Genomic DNA, 17943 nt, shown 5'->3' on the forward strand with positions numbered 1-17943 from the left:
GCCTCTTCTAGCTTTTGGTGGTTGCTGGCAATCCTTGGTATTCCTCGGTTTAGAGATGCATCATTCCTGTCTCTGCTTCCATCACCACATGGCTATCTTCTCCCTGTGTCTGTCTTTACATGGTGTTCTCTTCTCTTATATGGACACCAGTCATGATATTTAGGGCCCTCTATAGCCAGGATGACCTCATTTTAATTATATCTTCAGACTCTATTTCCAAATAAGGTCACCAGTACCATAAGGTCCTAAGTACCAAGGATTAAGGCTTCCAACATACTTTCTGGGGGTGTGAGGGAACACAATCCAACTTGTAACACTGGTTCTGCCACCAACCAAAGCATTATAGAGTCCTGATGCACCTCTTTCTATATCTCAATAATTACATCATTAGACTGAGCCACCTACATCCTTATTATACCCAACCCTGACCATTCTTCTGCTTTAACAAAGCTCTTATGCCAATAGAGCGGGAGCCTCCTGAACACTATAAACAACCTAAGGAAAGTCAGAACTTTACTTAACCTTAACTCCATTACAAAGCCTACATTTAACGTAATTTATATTTGAACTATAAAAATTTCCTATAAGTTGAAACATGACCTATAAAGGTCTCTACACCCTGAAGCAACATTTTAAAAAGAAATCAATTGGTCCTTTTCTACAGAAACCATTAGTTATAGGAGAGATAAAGAAAAAACTTCAAGGTACTGATTAAACTGCCATGCCCACAGCATAATTTCTAAAAAGCAACCATTCCATACAGCTAAAATGTATTAGAGGGTTGTGGTTGTTGTTGTTGTTGTTATTGTTATTGTTGTTGTTGTTATTAAAAGCCTCAAATCCTTATTATTAAAAACCTCAAATCCAGAAGCCAAATCTGCAATATAGCGTATGCACCTACATATCCCCTCGATGCTGGCAGAACTGTGGGATGTGTCCTAAAGCCTCTCTTCATATAAACACTCCCTAGAATTTTTAGTTTTTGTGTTAAATGGCAATCCTAATCTTCACTTATACCTGAACACACACCTATGAGGTCCCTGGATGTTGAAAACGACTTCAGTGCCTTGATTCTTCTAGATTCAGATCTAAAATTTGTAACTTTATGACCTTTGTCCCTCCCAAGAGCCCACACACCAAAATAAAGGCTTCTTCTGTGTGCAAGTCACTGCTATGGCTCACTTGGGATCCTTTCCCAATCTACCTCCCATCTATGGCATCAGGAAAGGCTGAACCAGCCTAGATTTATTAGTATCTTAGAATAACATCATACAGTATTACTTATTATGGCATTGACTGTACATGCCCTTTTGCTCCTCAGAAGAAAGGCAATTAATGGCGATTGTATGTGTTAACAGAACAAGCCTAGTATTTATGAGTTTGACCCTTTCCATTGGTTTTCATTGTCTACTGCAGGCAGAGAGCTGATCAAAACAGCAGAAGCGGACCAGTCCACATGGCCCAGTTCTGAAGCTTCATTCCCTTAGGACCAAGAATCAGCCCTGGTTGATACATTGTCATATTTCAGGTGATTCCACCTCAAGATATTGTGACTGAGAGGATTTCTGCAACATCAGTCCCAGAAACCATTAATTCTGGGTAAAGACAGCAATTATCACAGTCCACCCTCTTTATTTAAATCAACAGTGTTGGGCACCTGGGTGGCTCAGTGGGTTAAAACCTCTGCCTTCAGCTCGGGTCATGATCTCAGGGTCCTAGGATCGAGCCATGCATCGGGCTCTCTGCTCAGCAGGGAGCCTGCTTCCCCTCCCTCTCTCTCTGCCTACTTGTGATCTCTGTCTGCCAAATAAATAAATAAAATCTCTAAAAAAAAATCAACAGTATCAAGGGAATAAAAGACATCATTCTTATGTCGGATCCTGTGCTCACTGGGTGCTAGTGTTAGAACAACAGATAGGAGGGGGCGCCTGGGTGGCTCAGTGGATTAAAGCCTCAGGTCATGGTCCCAGGGTCCTAGTCCCACATCTGGCTCTCTGCTCAGTGGGGAGCCTGCTTCCTCTTCTCTCTCTCTCTCTCTCTGCCTGCCTCTCTGCAAACTTGTGATCTCTGTCTGTCAAATAAATAAATAAAATCTTTAAAAAAAAAAAAAAAGAACAACAGGAGAATAAATGCATTCAATTAGAATTAATTCTCCTCTCTTGTTCTCATAGCTGAGCAGGGCTCAGTGTTTTTCATCTGAAAGGGGTAATAAGATTTAATCTGCACCCTCATCTACCTTCTGCAAGTATATTTAGCAAATTAGCTCTGGACTCTTCCAAATGGAGTTTTATGAGAGATGCGCTGAAGTGAACATGCTAGGCTTTGAACACAGCTCAGACTCCGCAGGCAGCGCCCGCGGGTTGCTGTCTACCCTGCCTTTCACTCCAGGCACAGTAATGCCTAATGGAAATTTTTTTTTTTTTCTTTTCTTCCCCATCCCCACCATCCCCAGCAGCCCCCTTACTCTCCTTTCATACTCCCTTCCCTACAAAGTCAAACTTCTACTCTAAGCCCTCCCTCTTCCGGGAGCTCCACCTGCACGACAGGTATTGCCAAGCCCGTCCACACGCATCTGTGTGGTAGTTAGTGCGGAGCCTACTTCCGCGCGAGCTCCTGAGCCCCCGAAGGGCAGGGGCCACTCCTGGTTTTCCTCGCGGTTCCTGACAGCACTGGGTACGCAGTAGGTGCTTAATAAGTGTCTGGTGAAGACAAGACTGGATGGGTTAGGGGCAGATCCAAAGGCCGGAGGAGTTGGGGGGTGGGGGGGCAGTCCTGCCTGGTGTTGAGGGGGCCATGGAGAGGACGTGACCTCAGGCTGACCTTGCCAAGCTCCTCGCGCCCTCCCTCCCGACTCTGGAGAGCACCTCAGCGCATGGCTCCCACCACGGGGGCCGTTCGAGGTCGCCGTGGCCGGAACAGGGCACCATGCTGTGGAGAGCACGCGGACCGCGGAGAAGACTAAACCCCCGCACGGCTTCCAGGGGTAGGTTTAAGAATCTGGCAGAGGGGCGCACCTCACAGCCCTCCAGTCATCTTGCGGCGCCCTGGTGGGTCAGGTCTGAGAACCTAAGTTCCCTCGCCCATTAACCGCGCCACCTACCCACGCGGAGCTGCAAACCCGCACCTTGTCTTGAAGGGGCGGCGACGCCATGAGGCCGCCAAACACCGGCCTGAGGACGCAGCCTTGGAAAGTTTGGGCCGTCAGCCTCCTTCGCTCCCAGGAGCGCAACTGGGAGAGGGCTACGCATCCGTCCACTCGGCCAAAAAGACCCTCGTGAAGGCGAGGGAACAACGAGAAGGTTACCTTGCCCTTCGCCTGACTGGAAGCTACCAGAGAGCCGTAGCCTCCCGCCTGCCCTCTCTTGGCGCCAAAACCCTGACTCCTCCCTTCAAGCCCCAGGCCCCGCCCCGAGCCAACCGTGGCCCCGCCTCCCCACCTCCCACACTCCCGGCGGCTCCTGGCCCCGCCCCCGGCCCCTGCGCAGCGCCTCGGTCCCACCCCTCTGCCGCCCCGTCTCCCGGGCAACGCCGCGGACCCGCCCCGCCCCGCCATGGCGCTGGAGGAGAGCGCGGAGGCCGCGCGCCTGCTGCGGAGTTTCGAGCGCCGCTTCCTGGCAGCGCGCACACTGCGCTCTTTCCCCTGGAAGGTGGGCGGTGGGGCGCGCGGAGGGAGGGCGAGGGGCGGCAGTGGAGGGGTGAGGGCTGGGCGGGCTCCGGCGCCGGACCCGTTCCCCCCCGCCACGTGATGTTCTCGGCTCCCTTTCTGGACCCCGCCGCGCGTCCTGTTCTTGTCCCCCGGGCTCCGCCGGGGGCGCGGGCTGGCGGTGGGCAGCAGGAGGCACACCTGCGCGAGTCTGGGGGGCCCAGCCTGCACTCAGGCTTCTGCTCCCTCTTCCCCTGGCCCTTCCCGCCCTTGGCTGCCTTTGCACAGAGTCCCCGAATTCCTCCCACTTCTCTTTGTCACTCTGGGGTTAGGTCGGACAATTCACGATAAATTTCATTACTTTTTTTGTTTAGCCCATTGTTATTCTAGCCATTGCTGCTGCCCATTTCTTTTTAAGACTATCCGGTTTTTTTTTTTTTTTTTTTTTTAAGATTTTATTTATTTGACAGAGATCACAAGTAGGCAGAGAGGCAGGCAGAGAGAGAGAGGAGAAAACAGGCTCCCTGCTAAGCAGAGAGCCCGATGCGGGGCTCGATTCGAGATCATGATCTGAGCCGAAGGCAGAGGCTTTAACCCGCTGAGACACCCAGGCGCCCCGCTGCTGCCCATTTAAACAGTCCACGTCCTCAGGACACCGGGAGACCAGTTGTAATGAGCGCAATGACCAAGTTCCAGACGCCACACCTCCCGCCCTTGCCAGGCCTCAGTGTTCTCATCTGTACCATCAGCATTGGACAGAACCCTCGCAGAGGCAGTTTGAGGCTCTTATGCTTGTGGTGGAAGAGACAGGGCGGTGGGGAGGGGGGTATTGTTTCAAAACAGGCCAGAAGAGAGACGAAAGAAGTCTCACCTTCCCTGCTCTGGAGACCTGCCCTTCTTGCACATGGAAATGACCATGGCAGCAGCTTCCTTCTGCCAATGCAGGGGCTCTAATGATGCTGCCTCCTTCATAATTCATGTGCGATGAGCTCACTGGGATGACTCAGATTGGGTACATATTCCTCCCCCAAGTCTGCCCCGTCTTAAGGGGTGATGGTTAGTCATTTGTGCCTCATTGACCTAACCCATTTAGCATTCTGAGAGATCTTGCAGATCAGAAAGGAATATTTTTATATTTAAAAAATTATTATATTTTTGTATATATTATTATATTTTTAAAATAGTTCATTTTTTTAACCCAAAATGTAAACCTTCATTACAGCATCTATGTGTCCGAATTCAATATCAACTACAATTATTCACAGGAAATGAGTGCTTACTCTGAATCAGGCCCATGATAAATGCTTACTTAGACTGGCCCACAACAGTCGTGCAGTGGGTACTATTACTACCATTCACATTTGACCAGAAAGATTGCTTGATTAGTAAAGAAGTAGAGTGCGGTAGTGGGGGAGCTCAGGCCTGGGATCCAGCCTGCCTGTTTTGAATCCTGGCCAAACCCCGTACAAGTTGTGTGACCTTGGGCAAGTGACTGCATTTCTCCTATACCTTAGTTTTCTTATTAAGTGGGAGATACAATGATGGTGCTGGTGTCAGAATTATAGGAGATTGAAGCACCCGAGTCAATGTCCAGGTCATGGTGAGGTGGGTGTTAGCTAATATTTTTATTCCACCACCAAATATTTACTGAATGCCTTCTGTGAGCCAGGCACCAGGAACCAGCAGTATATATTACAGATGAGGCCCTGGTTGGATGGGAGAGCCAGAGAATAAACAAGTAAATGAATAAGCAAGAAGACACCAGGAGATGACGGTGGCTGTAAAGTCAATGAAATAGTGAAATGTATCATCAAAGTAGGGGGAGTCAGGAAGGCCTCTCCCAAGAGGTGACATTTGAGCCAGAACCTGAACAGTAAAGCAGCCCACTATGGGAAGGCACTGCCAGTGAGAACAGGCTGCTGCACTTGAAGAATGGCAAGGAGGCCAGGGCTGGGGGGCAGACAAGGTCAGAGAGAGGGCAAGGGCCAGGCTTATAGGCCTTTTAGAGCCTAACTCACTCTGGAGAAATGAAGGGATTTGCCTGATGTCACATACCAGCCAGGACCAGTCTGTCTGCTTCTAGAACCTGAGCTCACTGCTGGGCTGGAGTTCCCTGTCAGAGAGGACAGCATAAACTAGCCATTGTAACTCAGATGTCAAGTCCAAGGTGAGCCCATCAGGTGTCAGTGTCATTGCTCCTATAATTCCTGGTTGGCCATGTCATCCATGGAGCTGCTCTGTGACCTAAGCGAGCCTAAGCAGCCAGGGCTAATGCAGACCCAAGAGTCTCTTCTGATATTTTTTCTTTGACTCATCCAGGTCTTACCCAGGACTTCTCAAGTTCAGGCTTTCAGCCAATCTGTGGCTTTCACTTCCAACTGGCTCCAGGTCCCTGGGGAGAGATCACTTAGCACTTTGCTAACATGTCCTATTGCATGTTTAATGTTCCTGTGAAAATGCCCTTGAGATTTCTCTCTCCCCCCTCCACTCTCTCTCTGAATAGAGCCTAGAAGAGAAATTAAGGGACTCATCAGGTCCTGAGCTGCTGCTGAATATTTTGCGAAAGGTAAGAATCAGAATCACCAGCCTCCTGACTTGCCCATGAAGACGTGATAGAAACACAGTGGGTGCACTTGTATCCTTTAAAAAGAAAGACACTGCATTTAGGTGGCAGCACCTCAGGCAGCTCTGGCTCTGTTGTTTTCCTAGACGAAGACATTAGAATATATAAAAATCTGCATGAGAGGAGGGAATTTGGGAGCTGTTTTAGAAATCATCCACAATGAAAACCAAGATGACAGCTATGCACTTGGTAGCTGCTCAAAGACTTTCTTCTTTACATTTACATTTAAGGAAAAAATAAGGAGGCAAGTCTTGCCCACTCATGTCTCTTCTAGATGTAGCTATGCTCTGCTTTTCCGAGGTAGGGTGTGAATTCTGAGGTACCTCTGGGCAAGGGTACAGGTAAGACTGCCGCTCTGCTGGCCTTGCCCCAACCCTGACCCTAGCCATGTGGATCAAGTGGAGATCACACTGCATTTTTTTTTTTTAAGATTTTATTTATTTATTTGAGAGAGAGACAGTGAGACAGAGCATGAGAGGGGAGAAGGTCAGAGGGAGCAGATTCCCCATAGAGCAGGGAGCCTGATGCGGGACTCAATCCCAGGACTCTGGTATCATGACGGGAGCCAAAGGCAGTCGCTCACCCAACTGAGCCACCCAGGCGCCCCTGGCTATGAACTCTCTTAAGCATCATGAACCCTTCTGAAAACCCAAAGCTATGAATTCTCCTGTTCTAATCTCACCCCCATTAAAAAATAGGACCAGAAGAATACATTTTATGTACAAATTCCTGGGAGTTAGAGACACTACTCCAACCACCAAGCCCATCCAAGAAGCCTAGGTTAAGAATTCCTGTGTAGAGGGTGAACCAAGATCGTCCGACCACCATGTGGGAAAGATGTTGCCATGGCTAGGGGAGGCTTGAGAGCAACCCCGTCGTTCAGGACTGTAAGCTCAGAGATTCTGAAGTCCTTGTGCGGCAGCCCACTCTTGATTTTCACCTTGAGGCTAAAACCTAACACCAGCCGACCAGAAATCCCCTGAAGGGTCGTGTGAGTATTTTGTTGCCCATGAGTAAAATCATGTCCCTCCATGTGACCTGGCCCCTATTCTCACTACCCCTGTTGCTCTGCCCTTGTTCCCAAAATGCCAGGCCATGCCTGCCTCAGAGCCTCCACAAACTATCCCCTCTGCCTGGAACTCGCTCCTCCCGCTCTTTGCTTCTCTAGACATCAGCCGAAGTGTCACCCCTGAGAGCCCCCTTCCCCTCCACCACACCGCAGGCAGAGTCCCCATCTTCCTCTGTCCCAGCCGTCGTAGCACTCGTCCTCAGCCTGGCATGTTAGCTCCAGGAGAGCAAGTGCCCGGTCTGCCTGTTCCCGCCGTTTGCACTTTCACCTTTTCCACAGAGCCAGACAGTCCCACAGTCATCCCCACTAAAAACTAATTCATGCTGCCTGCGCTGTGCAGGGGCGGCATAGACCATTCAAGCTGCTAGAAGAGAACACCATGGACTGGGTGACTTGTAAATAAGAGCAATTTGTTTCTCATGGTTCTAGAGGCTGGGAAGGCCAAGATCAAGTGTCTGGTGGGGAACCACTTCTTCCTTCATAGACAGCTGAGTCCTCACTGTGGAAGGACTGAGGGAACTCTCTGGGATTTCTTATAAGGGCACTAATCCCACTCATGAAAGCTTCACCTTCATGATTTAATCACTCCCGAAGGCCCTGCCTTCTAATACCATCACATTGGGATTTAGACTTCAGACTATGAACTGGGGGGGACACAAACATACGGTCTATAGCAGGGTGTTTTCTTGGGTCCATGTGCTCCATGTTCTGCCCAGAATGTTCTGTCAGCCTACACCACTGTAGTGGAGAAATTTTTTTGGAAAGGGAATTGTATCTGAAGACTTACTGATTCAGATTCATGAGGGTCACCTGAACCCTGAACCCAGAACCCTTGTGTCTGTACACATCTTTTCTGAGGGCTTGAGTAATGGGGGTTGCCCTATATTCACTTGAAGTTTGTGGGAGACTTACAGTGGGGTCTGTCTAGCAACTCACATTGTGTCCTTTGTCACAGACTGTGAAACATCCTCTGTGTGTGAAGCATCCGCCGTCCGTGAAGTATGCCCGGTGCTTTCTCTCAGAGCTCATCAGAAAGGTCAGTAATGGGCACTGTCTGGTAGCCGGACAGCACCTGGGACTTGCCTGATTCTCCAGAAGTGAACTCTGCCTGGCTTTGCCCGTTGGAACTCATGCCCTTTGCCTGCTCTACAAACCCCAGTATGTCAGAGGGGCTCCCTGTGTAACTGTTCCTAGCTGGGTTTGACCTGTCAGAGGCTATGGGGGGCAGGAGGAAGAGAGGCCAGGGTGTCTCTGCCTCTGTGCTTCAAGAGGTCTCCAGCAGCAGCTGCATTTCTTCTGTGGTCCCAGCTCCCTGCTCCTTTCTCCCCCAGGCTGCCAGCCCACAGGTTCTTAACCTATTCCTGCTGTTGCCGAGATCTGGGTTGCCACACTGCCCTCTATTGGGTGTTTTAGGTCTTGCAATACCCTCTTCTCCCCAATGAACTACCTGATGTGGGCTCTTTTCCTGACTGATACAGGATGTATTTTATTTATTTGTTTGTTTATTTATTTATTTATTTTGACAGAGACACAGAGAGAGAGGGGACACAAGCAGGGGGAGTGGGAGAGGGAGAAGCAGGCTCCCCACCGAGGAGGGAGCCCGATGTGGGGCTCTATCCCAGGATTCTGGGATCATGACCTGAGCTGAAGGCAGATGCTTAACAACTGAGCCCACCCAGGCGCCCCTATAGGATGTCTTTTAAAAATGAGCCCAAAGCTGCTGGGTTTCACGTTAGACTGAACGTCAGAGAGGTGATTCCTTAGTGATCAGCATCAGACCTGCTATCTTCAGCGACTGAATGCATGGGCCATGTCTCACCTAAGCTTAGCACATGAAACAATCCTGGCTTCTCCGTTGCCTCCCCACCTGATTCTTACCAACAGTCGTGGCCCACAGGTCTCCCCAGAACCACCAGAAGCATGGCTATCCCGCTGCTGCCCCTGTGAGGTGCACAACAGAGGCTTGCCCATTGATGAAGCCGGCCACACCATGTAGAGTGCCCATCTTTGTGGCTTTTGCCCAGGCTCACTTAAAAGCTCCAGTTGTTTGATCCATCCACAACATCACGATGGAAGGGCAGAGCTCCCTGTCACCGTCACATGGCAGCTCATGCAGTCCTATTTCTGCTGTCCTAGACCACACCTCACCCTCACCCTCTCTATACCTGAGATACCATCCAGCTACCCCACCACATGAACTTTTCGTATGCCAGGTGGCTTGTATTAAGTCAATCCATCCCAAACCTCCCATCCAAATTTGGTAAAAATCCTCCAGTCAGAGAACAGAAAATAAATAAATAAATAAACTCATGGAACATTTGTTTGATTCATGAGGGTCAACTTAACCTCTTGCCTGAAGCTCTTGCTTTGCCTACCTCCAGCACGAGGCTGTCCACACGGAGCCTTTGGACGAGCTGTACGAGGCATTGGCAGAGGTCCTGATGGCCGAGGAGCCCACCCAGTCCCACCGGAGCTATCTGCTGGTAGGAGATGGGCTCCCTCCCCGAATGATCCACACATCCACTCCTGCGCACAGAGTTGAAATTCAGACTCCAGTCAGCGTCAAGTGGGTACAAATCCTGCCCTGTCAGCTCTGAGGTCTTAGAGGAGGTCAGTTAAGCACACTGAGCCTTGTTTTCCCCCGTCAGCAAACCAAGCATTTCAGTACATAATAGTACCTATTTTATGGGGTGGCTGGGGGTTAAGTCAGGTCGTGCACATGATTGTGTAGTAGAGACCTGGTGCTCAGTCCTCAGTAAATACTTGATGGTGTTACAGGAGAGCAGTCTCTCTCCGCTGCCCACCGGCACCATCCTCACTGGCCTGGCAAATACTGCAGCCCTTGGACTGGTGTTACACCTTCTTGGTCCACAGAAGTCTGTTCTGCACATAACACTTAAAGGGGTCTCAGGTTTTGTTTTGGGCCTTTTATTATAAAATAAAACACAGATGTAGGAAACCACATGAAATAAATGTACAGCTTACCAAATTGTTGCAAGGCAGCCACCATGGTGACCGGTACTCCAGTCAAGGGACAGAACTTTGGCAGCCAGCCCGCAGGCCCTCCGTCACTACAAAGTGACCACCAGGACCTTTGGAGCAGTCATTCTGTGGTTTCCTCCCACCCACATGCACCTCTGGCACCAGCCTTTACTCTTGCCCATCAGCTCCGTCTAGTTTGAAGTCTCCCTCCACATGCAGGTCCCCCTCCAGCTGTTTCTTCCCTGGCAGTGTCTGTGTTGCTTTCCACAGGCTGGATTTACTCGCTTGTGCGTGGTGCTGTTCGGCTGGTTCTTCCGGCTCTGTTTCCCACTAACTGGCTGGTTTCGGAGGCCCGGTCAGGCTTACATCTGCTTGATCCCTTTGGCAAGAACACAAAATGGGGCTCTAGGAGACACACATCATATCTGTTATGATAGCAGTTATGAATGCTCAAAGCTTATTCTTTAATTCATTGGAGAATATGAAAGGGTGGTTTTCTAATTCTGTCACTTTGTTTTCATTCATTGGCTAGAGAAGTTTTACGAGATGTCTCCCTTTATCCACTGTTTGGTCACCCACTGATAGAGACCATAGAGGAGAGGCAGGATACAGACTGGATTCTTTCTTTGTCAGTGCAGTGAATTGGTTTCTTATCATACCCAGAAAGAATACAGCCCACTGCAAACTGTGTCCTTAGTGAAGCTCAAATGTGCTCTTTTCTCTCTTCTTGAATTTCTTAAATATGTTCCTCCATCTTCCTTGGTATGAAGTGTTGCTGTGGAAAACCCTGGTAATAACCTAATATTCTTTCCTGTGTATGCCCCATGCTTTTCACTCTTAAATGGCCAAAGGACTTTTCCCTTTAAAGTCCAGAATTTTAGTAGAATATATCTTGAGGTGGGTTGTTTTGGCTCAGTGATCTTGGGTGCGTTGTGGACTCCTTCAGTGTTTATCTTTTGTTTTTTAGGAATGTTTTCTTGAATTAAAATTTTTAGTATTTGTTCTTTGCTTTCATTTTCTGTGACAAAGTACCCAAAAATGGGTATCTTGAACAACAGAAATTTATCATCTCACAGTTCAGGAGGCCAAAAGTCTAAGATCAAGTTATTGGCAGGGTTGGTTCCTTCTGAGGGCCGTGCGGAAAGGATGTACTCCCAGCCTCTCTCCTCAGCCTGCCAACGGCTGTCTTCTCATCATCTTCCCTCTATGCCTTCTGTGTACAGGGACACCAGTCTTACTGGGTTAGGGCCCCTCTGATGACGTCATCTTAACTTCAGAGAGAGAATCCTCTCTGAAGAGACCCTGTCTCCAAATAAGGTCCCAGTCCTGAAGTGCTGGGAGTTAGGACTTTAACATATGAGTTTGTGAGGAGGGCACATTGAGCTCCTTATAATCTCTTTCTTAATTTTTGATGTTTAAACTTTCACTACTTTCACCTTCCATTTCTCTAATGGGCTGATCTGTTTTTATGTTTTGTTTTCTTTCTCACCTTCTTCTCATGTACCTTGATGTCTGAAGTGTTTTCTGTTCTTCTCAAACATTTCTCAGTGTTTGTAGTTGCCATTAGGCCTCACCCCCAGTCCCTCATACCCCCGATGACTAGAGCAGCAAGTTCTCTTCTCCATGGGCTGTGCTTCACAGCTGGCACCTGCATTTCCAGTGAATACTTGGCTACTAGGCTTCTGTCCTAGGGCCCGTTGTGTGCCCCATTGTTCTCTCTCTCTCTCTCTCTCTCTCTCTCACACACACACACACACACACACACACACACGTCTTGTGTCTGTTGGTGGTTTGCCCCCACTTATTGATACTTCGGCTTCACCTAGTTTTGTTGAATGTTATCCATATCTCACTACTCTCTATGTGGGGATTCAGGAAGATTCAAAACCATACTCCCAGAAACCCCAGAGTGCTCCCCTTGATTTAAGACGTAAATCAGAGCATGTTGCTCAACCACCCAGAGCCTGCCAGCAGCTGTCCTTCACACTCAGACTCAAATCCTAGTTTCTCACGTGGCCTGCCAAGCCCTGCATGCCCTGCTACAGCCTTCCTTCTCCTCTAGTTCCTCCTGCTCTCCCTCTGCTCCAGACCACTGGCATTCTTTGCCTTCCTTGAACTCACCAAATAAAATGCTGCCTCGGGGCCTTTGCACCTCCTCTGTCTGGAATGCTCTCCTCCTAGAACCTCACATGCCTCACTTCTCCTTTATTCTCACATCCCAGGTCACATGACACATACTCAAAGAGGCTGTTTCTGACCATTCTATCTGAAATAGACCCCTCCGCCAGTCTCTGTTATCATGTAGTCTTTTGTCTCCTTCTTAGCATTGAAAACCCGATAAATTACTTTGTTTATTATGGTTTTAACCCCCATTGGCATGGAAGTTCCATAAGAACAGGGAATGACTTCATCTTGTCACATGTGAATCCCTAGCACCATAATAGATGCTCAGGAAAAATGCACGGATGGATGAATGAACAAATAACTGCTCACAGTACACCAGAGACCGGAGTCTCCTATATGAGTTTGTGAGCTCAGAGATAACCAGAAACCGCCCCCAGGTGACTGCATGTCTGAAGTGCCCTGCTCAGATGCCCCACTTTGAAGAACACAGTTCAGGACTGCATGTTCCAGGAAACACTTGCTTTGAGGGTGACAGAAAAGTTCAAGGGTTGGAGAATTCCCAGGCCCCAGATGTTGGGTTGAATTGAGGAAGGCCCCACACACTAAGTCTTTTCATGCATAGCTCATGATGCCAGAGAGTTGTGACTTTTTGTTGTTGTTAATAATTTCAGATTCATAGACATTGCAAAAACAGTACAGAGAGGTGCCCTTTCCCTAGGTTCCCCTGTTGTAAACACGGGCCCTAACTTATACGGCTTCACTACCAGGACTCTGACATACACACCATGCATGTGTAGGTGTACCTCATTTACCACACGTGCAGGTCCGGGTGGGCATCACTACAATCAAGATACTGACCTGCTGTCACCACAAAGACCTCCTTCAGGCCTCCTCTGTCCCCAGTCCCCACCAACCCCACCCTGGCAGCCACTGATCTGTTCTCCCTCTTCACAGTCCTGTTATTTTGAGAAGGTGAGATGGATGGAATCCCACAATGTGTGACCTCGAGACCCATGCAGGTGGCACGTACAGTGTTAACCTGTTCCTTTCCATTGCTGTGTAGTATTCTGTGGCAGAATGTTCCACAGTCTTATCTACCATGCACCTGTTGTGATGTTTTTCTTTTTAAAATCAGCTCCATGTCTCCTGATAGCTTAGATTAATCCTTTCCCTGTCTCGGCCCAGCCTTCCGGAGACTCAGTCACACTCTCAGAGAGCACAGCCATCGTTTCCCATGGCACCACCGGCCTGGTCACGTGGGACGCCGCACTCTACCTTGCAGAATGGGCCATAGAGAACCCGGCTGCCTTTGCTCACAGGTGACCTTGGGGTGCCGGGCAGGGCAGGAAGGCCAGTTTTCTCAGCACAATCTCAGACACAGGCCCCCTTCTCCCACCCAGGATTGTCTTAGAGCTCGGCAGTGGAGCTGGCCTCACGGGCCTGGCCATTTGCAAGACATGCTGTCCCAGCACGTACATCTTCAGCGACTGTCACACCTGTGTCCTTGAGCAGCTCCGAGGAAACATCCTTCTCAATGGCCTCTCATTGGAACCAGATACCACTGACCCTGCAAGGCACCCAGGACATAACACCTACAACTCAGAGAGCCCCAGGGTGATGGTGGCCCATTTGGACTGGGACGTTGTGACAGCCCCTGAGCTCGCTGCCTTCCAGCCAGACGTAATCATAGCAGCAGGTACTGCTTCCTGCCCCGCAGCAACTGGAACAGCTCTACCCAGCGCTCAGCTCTGGGAAGGGGACAGTGTATATCCTGCCAGGCAGAGGAATGATGAGACTTGTAGAAGTGCCACTGTGGGCCTTCAGGGAGACATCAAACTACAGGGCATGGCTCATGGATGCCCTAAAGCCACAGTCCTCCCACTTGACACAGTGGTCACATGTATTCCTGTTAAAATGGTTCCTTCAGATAAATGAACCCAGCTTTTCTCAGCAAAGCCTGAGATGGAGTGCACAGGCCCCAGGGCACCAAAGCCATCTGACCTATTAGCCAGGCTGCAGCTGAGCAGAGAGATTTTTATGTCCCTCCCTTGAATCTGAATGAAATGGCCAGAGCAGACCCATGAAACAGGGGAGCTGAACAGCAGCCCTGCCTCCGCCACCCCCCAGTCTTCAGATGTGGGGCCAAAATGGCCATGGCAGCCCTCTTTTCAGGGCTGCAAGGGACAAGCGTGATTCTCCCCAGGACCATGTCTGATTCCTATACATGTCACAGACACCCAGCCCTGGGGCAGACCTAGGGTCGAACCACAGTGGTTTCAGAGTCAGGGAACGAGCTCTGAGTGCCCCACCCTGGTAAGCGCTTGCTTCTATCTCTACACAGCTCTGTTGCCTGATATTTGCACTTATGACTCCAAGGGCTCTGCCTGCACATCTCTGTCCCAGATCAGGCCCCTATGTTTTTCAGAGACAAGCCCCACATCTCATCTTTGAGGGCATGAGTGGGAGAAGGGCGGGCCCAGCCACTTCAGGCGCAAGGACAGGGTCCTCGACACAAGGGGTGTTTGGCCAACAGCCCCCTTGTCCTCCACTGAGTTCACCCAGTCCCCAGTCCAGCTGACAGTGCTGTGGCTCTGATCCTGGCCTACAGCCCTGAGACCTCCAGGCCCACAGTGGCCAGAACACAGAGCCCGAGCAGCACCTTCCCAAATAAGGGTGCTGACAGGGAGTGAGTGCAGCCAACAAAACAGAAGATCCCTGCAAACAAGAAGTCTGAGACAGAGAGCTGCTTGGGGGGTATTTCATTAAGCATCTTCTAAATAGACCATAGTCAAAGAACTGATTTTTTTTTTTAAAGGAACACCAGTGAGTCCTGGATATTTTCCACTTCATGCAGAGTTTTTCAGCAGCTTTTTTTTCTCTCCGAAGTTTTCCTTTTTAACCATGTCATCTTCTTTGGTCCAGTGTCATGGTTCTAATAAAGCTGCTGGTTTCCAGGCCCCAGCCCTGCTGCTGACGTCAGCACAACCAGGCACCCTCTCTTCTGGATCCTGAATCCTAGAGTGAACCCCTTTCAGTAACCTGAGTTTTTTCATTACAGATGTGTTGTATTGCCCAGAAACTGTCCTCTCCCTGATCAGAGTCCTACAGAGGCTCTCTGCTTGCCTGAAGAACCAGCAGGCTCCTGAGGCCTACATTGCCTTCACCATCCGCAACCCAGAGACCTGCCAGCTGTTCACGAGCGAGCTGGGTGAGCCCTGGGCCCTGGGAGGGGCTGCTGTCTCTAAGAAGCCACCTGGGCCCCCACACAGGACTCCAGAGAGGCAGAAATCAGCAGAGTAAAAGAATGGGGCCCTGAAAACAGACAGACAGGCTGGGCCATCAGCCCACTACCTGCCTCCCACCCCCTCAGCCCCAGGGGGCTTAGTGGAGGAGGCCTGTTCAGCAGAGGAGGCAGGCTGGGGAGCTGTGCTTGGAAGGGGAAGAGGCAGTTTATGCAGCAGTCCTAGAGGTCAGACCAGCAGTCCTACCATGTGTTTAGAGCAGGTTTCAAGGGTCTTCAGGCCCGTTTCCTGGTCTGTGGAACGGAGAAGAGAGGATGGTGAATGCCAGGGGGTGTCAGGGTAGATGACTTCTGGCCACACAGCAGTGGGGTGCAGGCTCCAGCAACTGCGCCTGGTGAACCTGGGCTGCCACTCCCCTCCTTGTCTTCATCTGTGTGGTAGGAACATCCACCTGGGAGGTGACACAGGACCTGGCATTGGGGAGCACTTGGGAACATGGTAGCTGCTGCTATCACTGTATTAAGAACCCAGTAAATGGAAGAAAAACAGGGAGGACTCTGGAGGAGGGGGGCCTCTGCCATTTATACCCCAAACTGGCCCTGCTGTGGCCAGGTACTGTCCTCAGACCGGTCAGCCCCCCAGCACCACGGAGGGGTGTGCTGTCATCCTCCAGTCTCACCCATGGAAATCCTGGGGTGCATGGCGACTAGTGACTGCCTCAGCTCCAGAATGGAGCCAGGCAGCCGACTCCCACCCTCCACTCTCCCACCCCACAACCACCGGCCACTGTCCTGCAATCCCTGTCACGTGCCAGGCCCAACCGGGGCTTGCTTCACACAGCCTGGCTGCAGTGTAGTACCACGCGTGCCCCCCAACCCGCCCCTCCCCAGCACAGCCCCCACAACAGCTGCCTCTATAGGCAAACACCCCCTACGTGTGCCCGTGTCCTATGGACAGCGTGCCCTGTAGCTTTGAAAAAGAATGAAATCCTCCTTCAGATACTATATGAAAAATCTCTATACTATAGTTTAAGTGAAGAAAGCAAAGTACCAAACACCATATATATATATATATATGTCCCCATTTTATTGAGAGAGGAAGAGGGAGAACCCTTTTTTTTTTTCTTTTGTTTTTGTTTTTGAGAGGGAGAATCTTAAGCAGGCTCCATGCCCAGTGGGGAGCCCAACATGCAGCTTGATCTCACAACCCTGAGATCATGACCTGAGCTGAAATCAAGAGATGGATACTTAATGAACTGAGCGACCCAGGTGCCCCAACTCCTTCTATTTTTAAAAATAATCCTCTCCATATTCATATGTATATAGGGAAAAATCTGAAAGAACATAGACCAATTAACATTTGTTATACTTGGTGGCAGGATTATAGACACACACACACGTGTATTTTTTTTTTTTTTACATAAGCTCTAGGCCTGGTGTGGCACTTGAACTCATGAACCCAAGATCAAGAGTCCCAAGTTCCACTGACTGAGCCAGCCAGGAACACTGACACTTGTGTACTTTTAATATTTCATTTTTATAATTACTTTCATTCATAAAACACTAATGTCAAAATGATCCTTGCCAAGGGCTCTTCAGGCATCTGTGCTTATGAGGAGGATGTAAGCCCTTCTGCATATATCTAGCCTCTGCCAACAGGCACCAGGCTGAGTGGTCAGGAAACCCAGACAGGTCTGTGACCTTCTAGGAAAGGTATGACCCAGAAAACAGGTGGCAAATGTGGCTGCCATGCACCATTTAAAAACTCAATTCTTGGTCCTATCCCTGAAGGCTGATTCTAGGTGTCCAGATGGGGCCCAGAAGTCTGTGGTTTGTATATACCCCCCAGCCTGTCCTGCAGCCCCACATTATATAGGTGGTGTCATGTCCCCAGACCCCACCATCCAGAGACACATGTTGTATTTCCAGGCCAAGCTGGGATCCCATGGGAAGCAGTGCCTCATCACAACCAGAAGCTGTTTCCCTACGAAGAGCACTCAGACATGAAAATTTTGAAATTAATGCTGTAGGTTTACAAACGTTTTTAAAGATCAACATGAAAATTAAATCACCATCCTGGAAAGAATTTTCATGTGGCAAAGCTGATAAAATTTTCACTGGACTTGAATGCTTGAAGAATGTTAAATTCAGAATCAGGACTGCAAACTGTGTTCTAATAAAATATAAACTATTCAAGTGGGTGCCTCTTTCTGTCACTAGTTCTAGTTCTTAAGTGAATCTCTATAAATCAAAAATGAAAA

The 17943-nt window shown here is 49.5% G+C and overlaps 1 protein-coding gene across 2 annotated transcripts; it reads left to right on the forward strand.

Annotated features, from left to right (window-relative positions):
* Positions 1–3513: 3513 nt before the first annotated feature.
* EEF2KMT (eukaryotic elongation factor 2 lysine methyltransferase) lies at positions 3514–17878 on the forward strand. Of its 2 annotated transcripts, XM_082713798.1 has the most exons (8): positions 3514–3647; positions 6147–6209; positions 8291–8371; positions 9717–9818; positions 13627–13760; positions 13842–14137; positions 15500–15649; positions 17612–17878. In XM_082713798.1, exons 1-8 carry the CDS (start codon positions 3552–3554, stop codon positions 17710–17712), a joined length of 1023 nt encoding a protein of 340 aa, XP_082569924.1. In that variant the 5' UTR covers positions 3514–3551; the 3' UTR covers positions 17713–17878. The 2 variants fall into 2 exon arrangements, with proteins under 2 accessions (XP_082569924.1, XP_082569925.1); XM_082713799.1 differs by lacking the exon at positions 6147–6209 and having other exon boundaries at positions 3519–3647.
* The last annotated feature ends 65 nt before the right edge of the window (positions 17879–17943 follow it).

Source organism: Mustela nivalis, assembly GCF_964662115.1.
Source record: "Mustela nivalis genome assembly, chromosome: 19".
In the NCBI taxonomy this organism is placed as follows: domain Eukaryota; kingdom Metazoa; phylum Chordata; class Mammalia; order Carnivora; family Mustelidae; genus Mustela; species Mustela nivalis.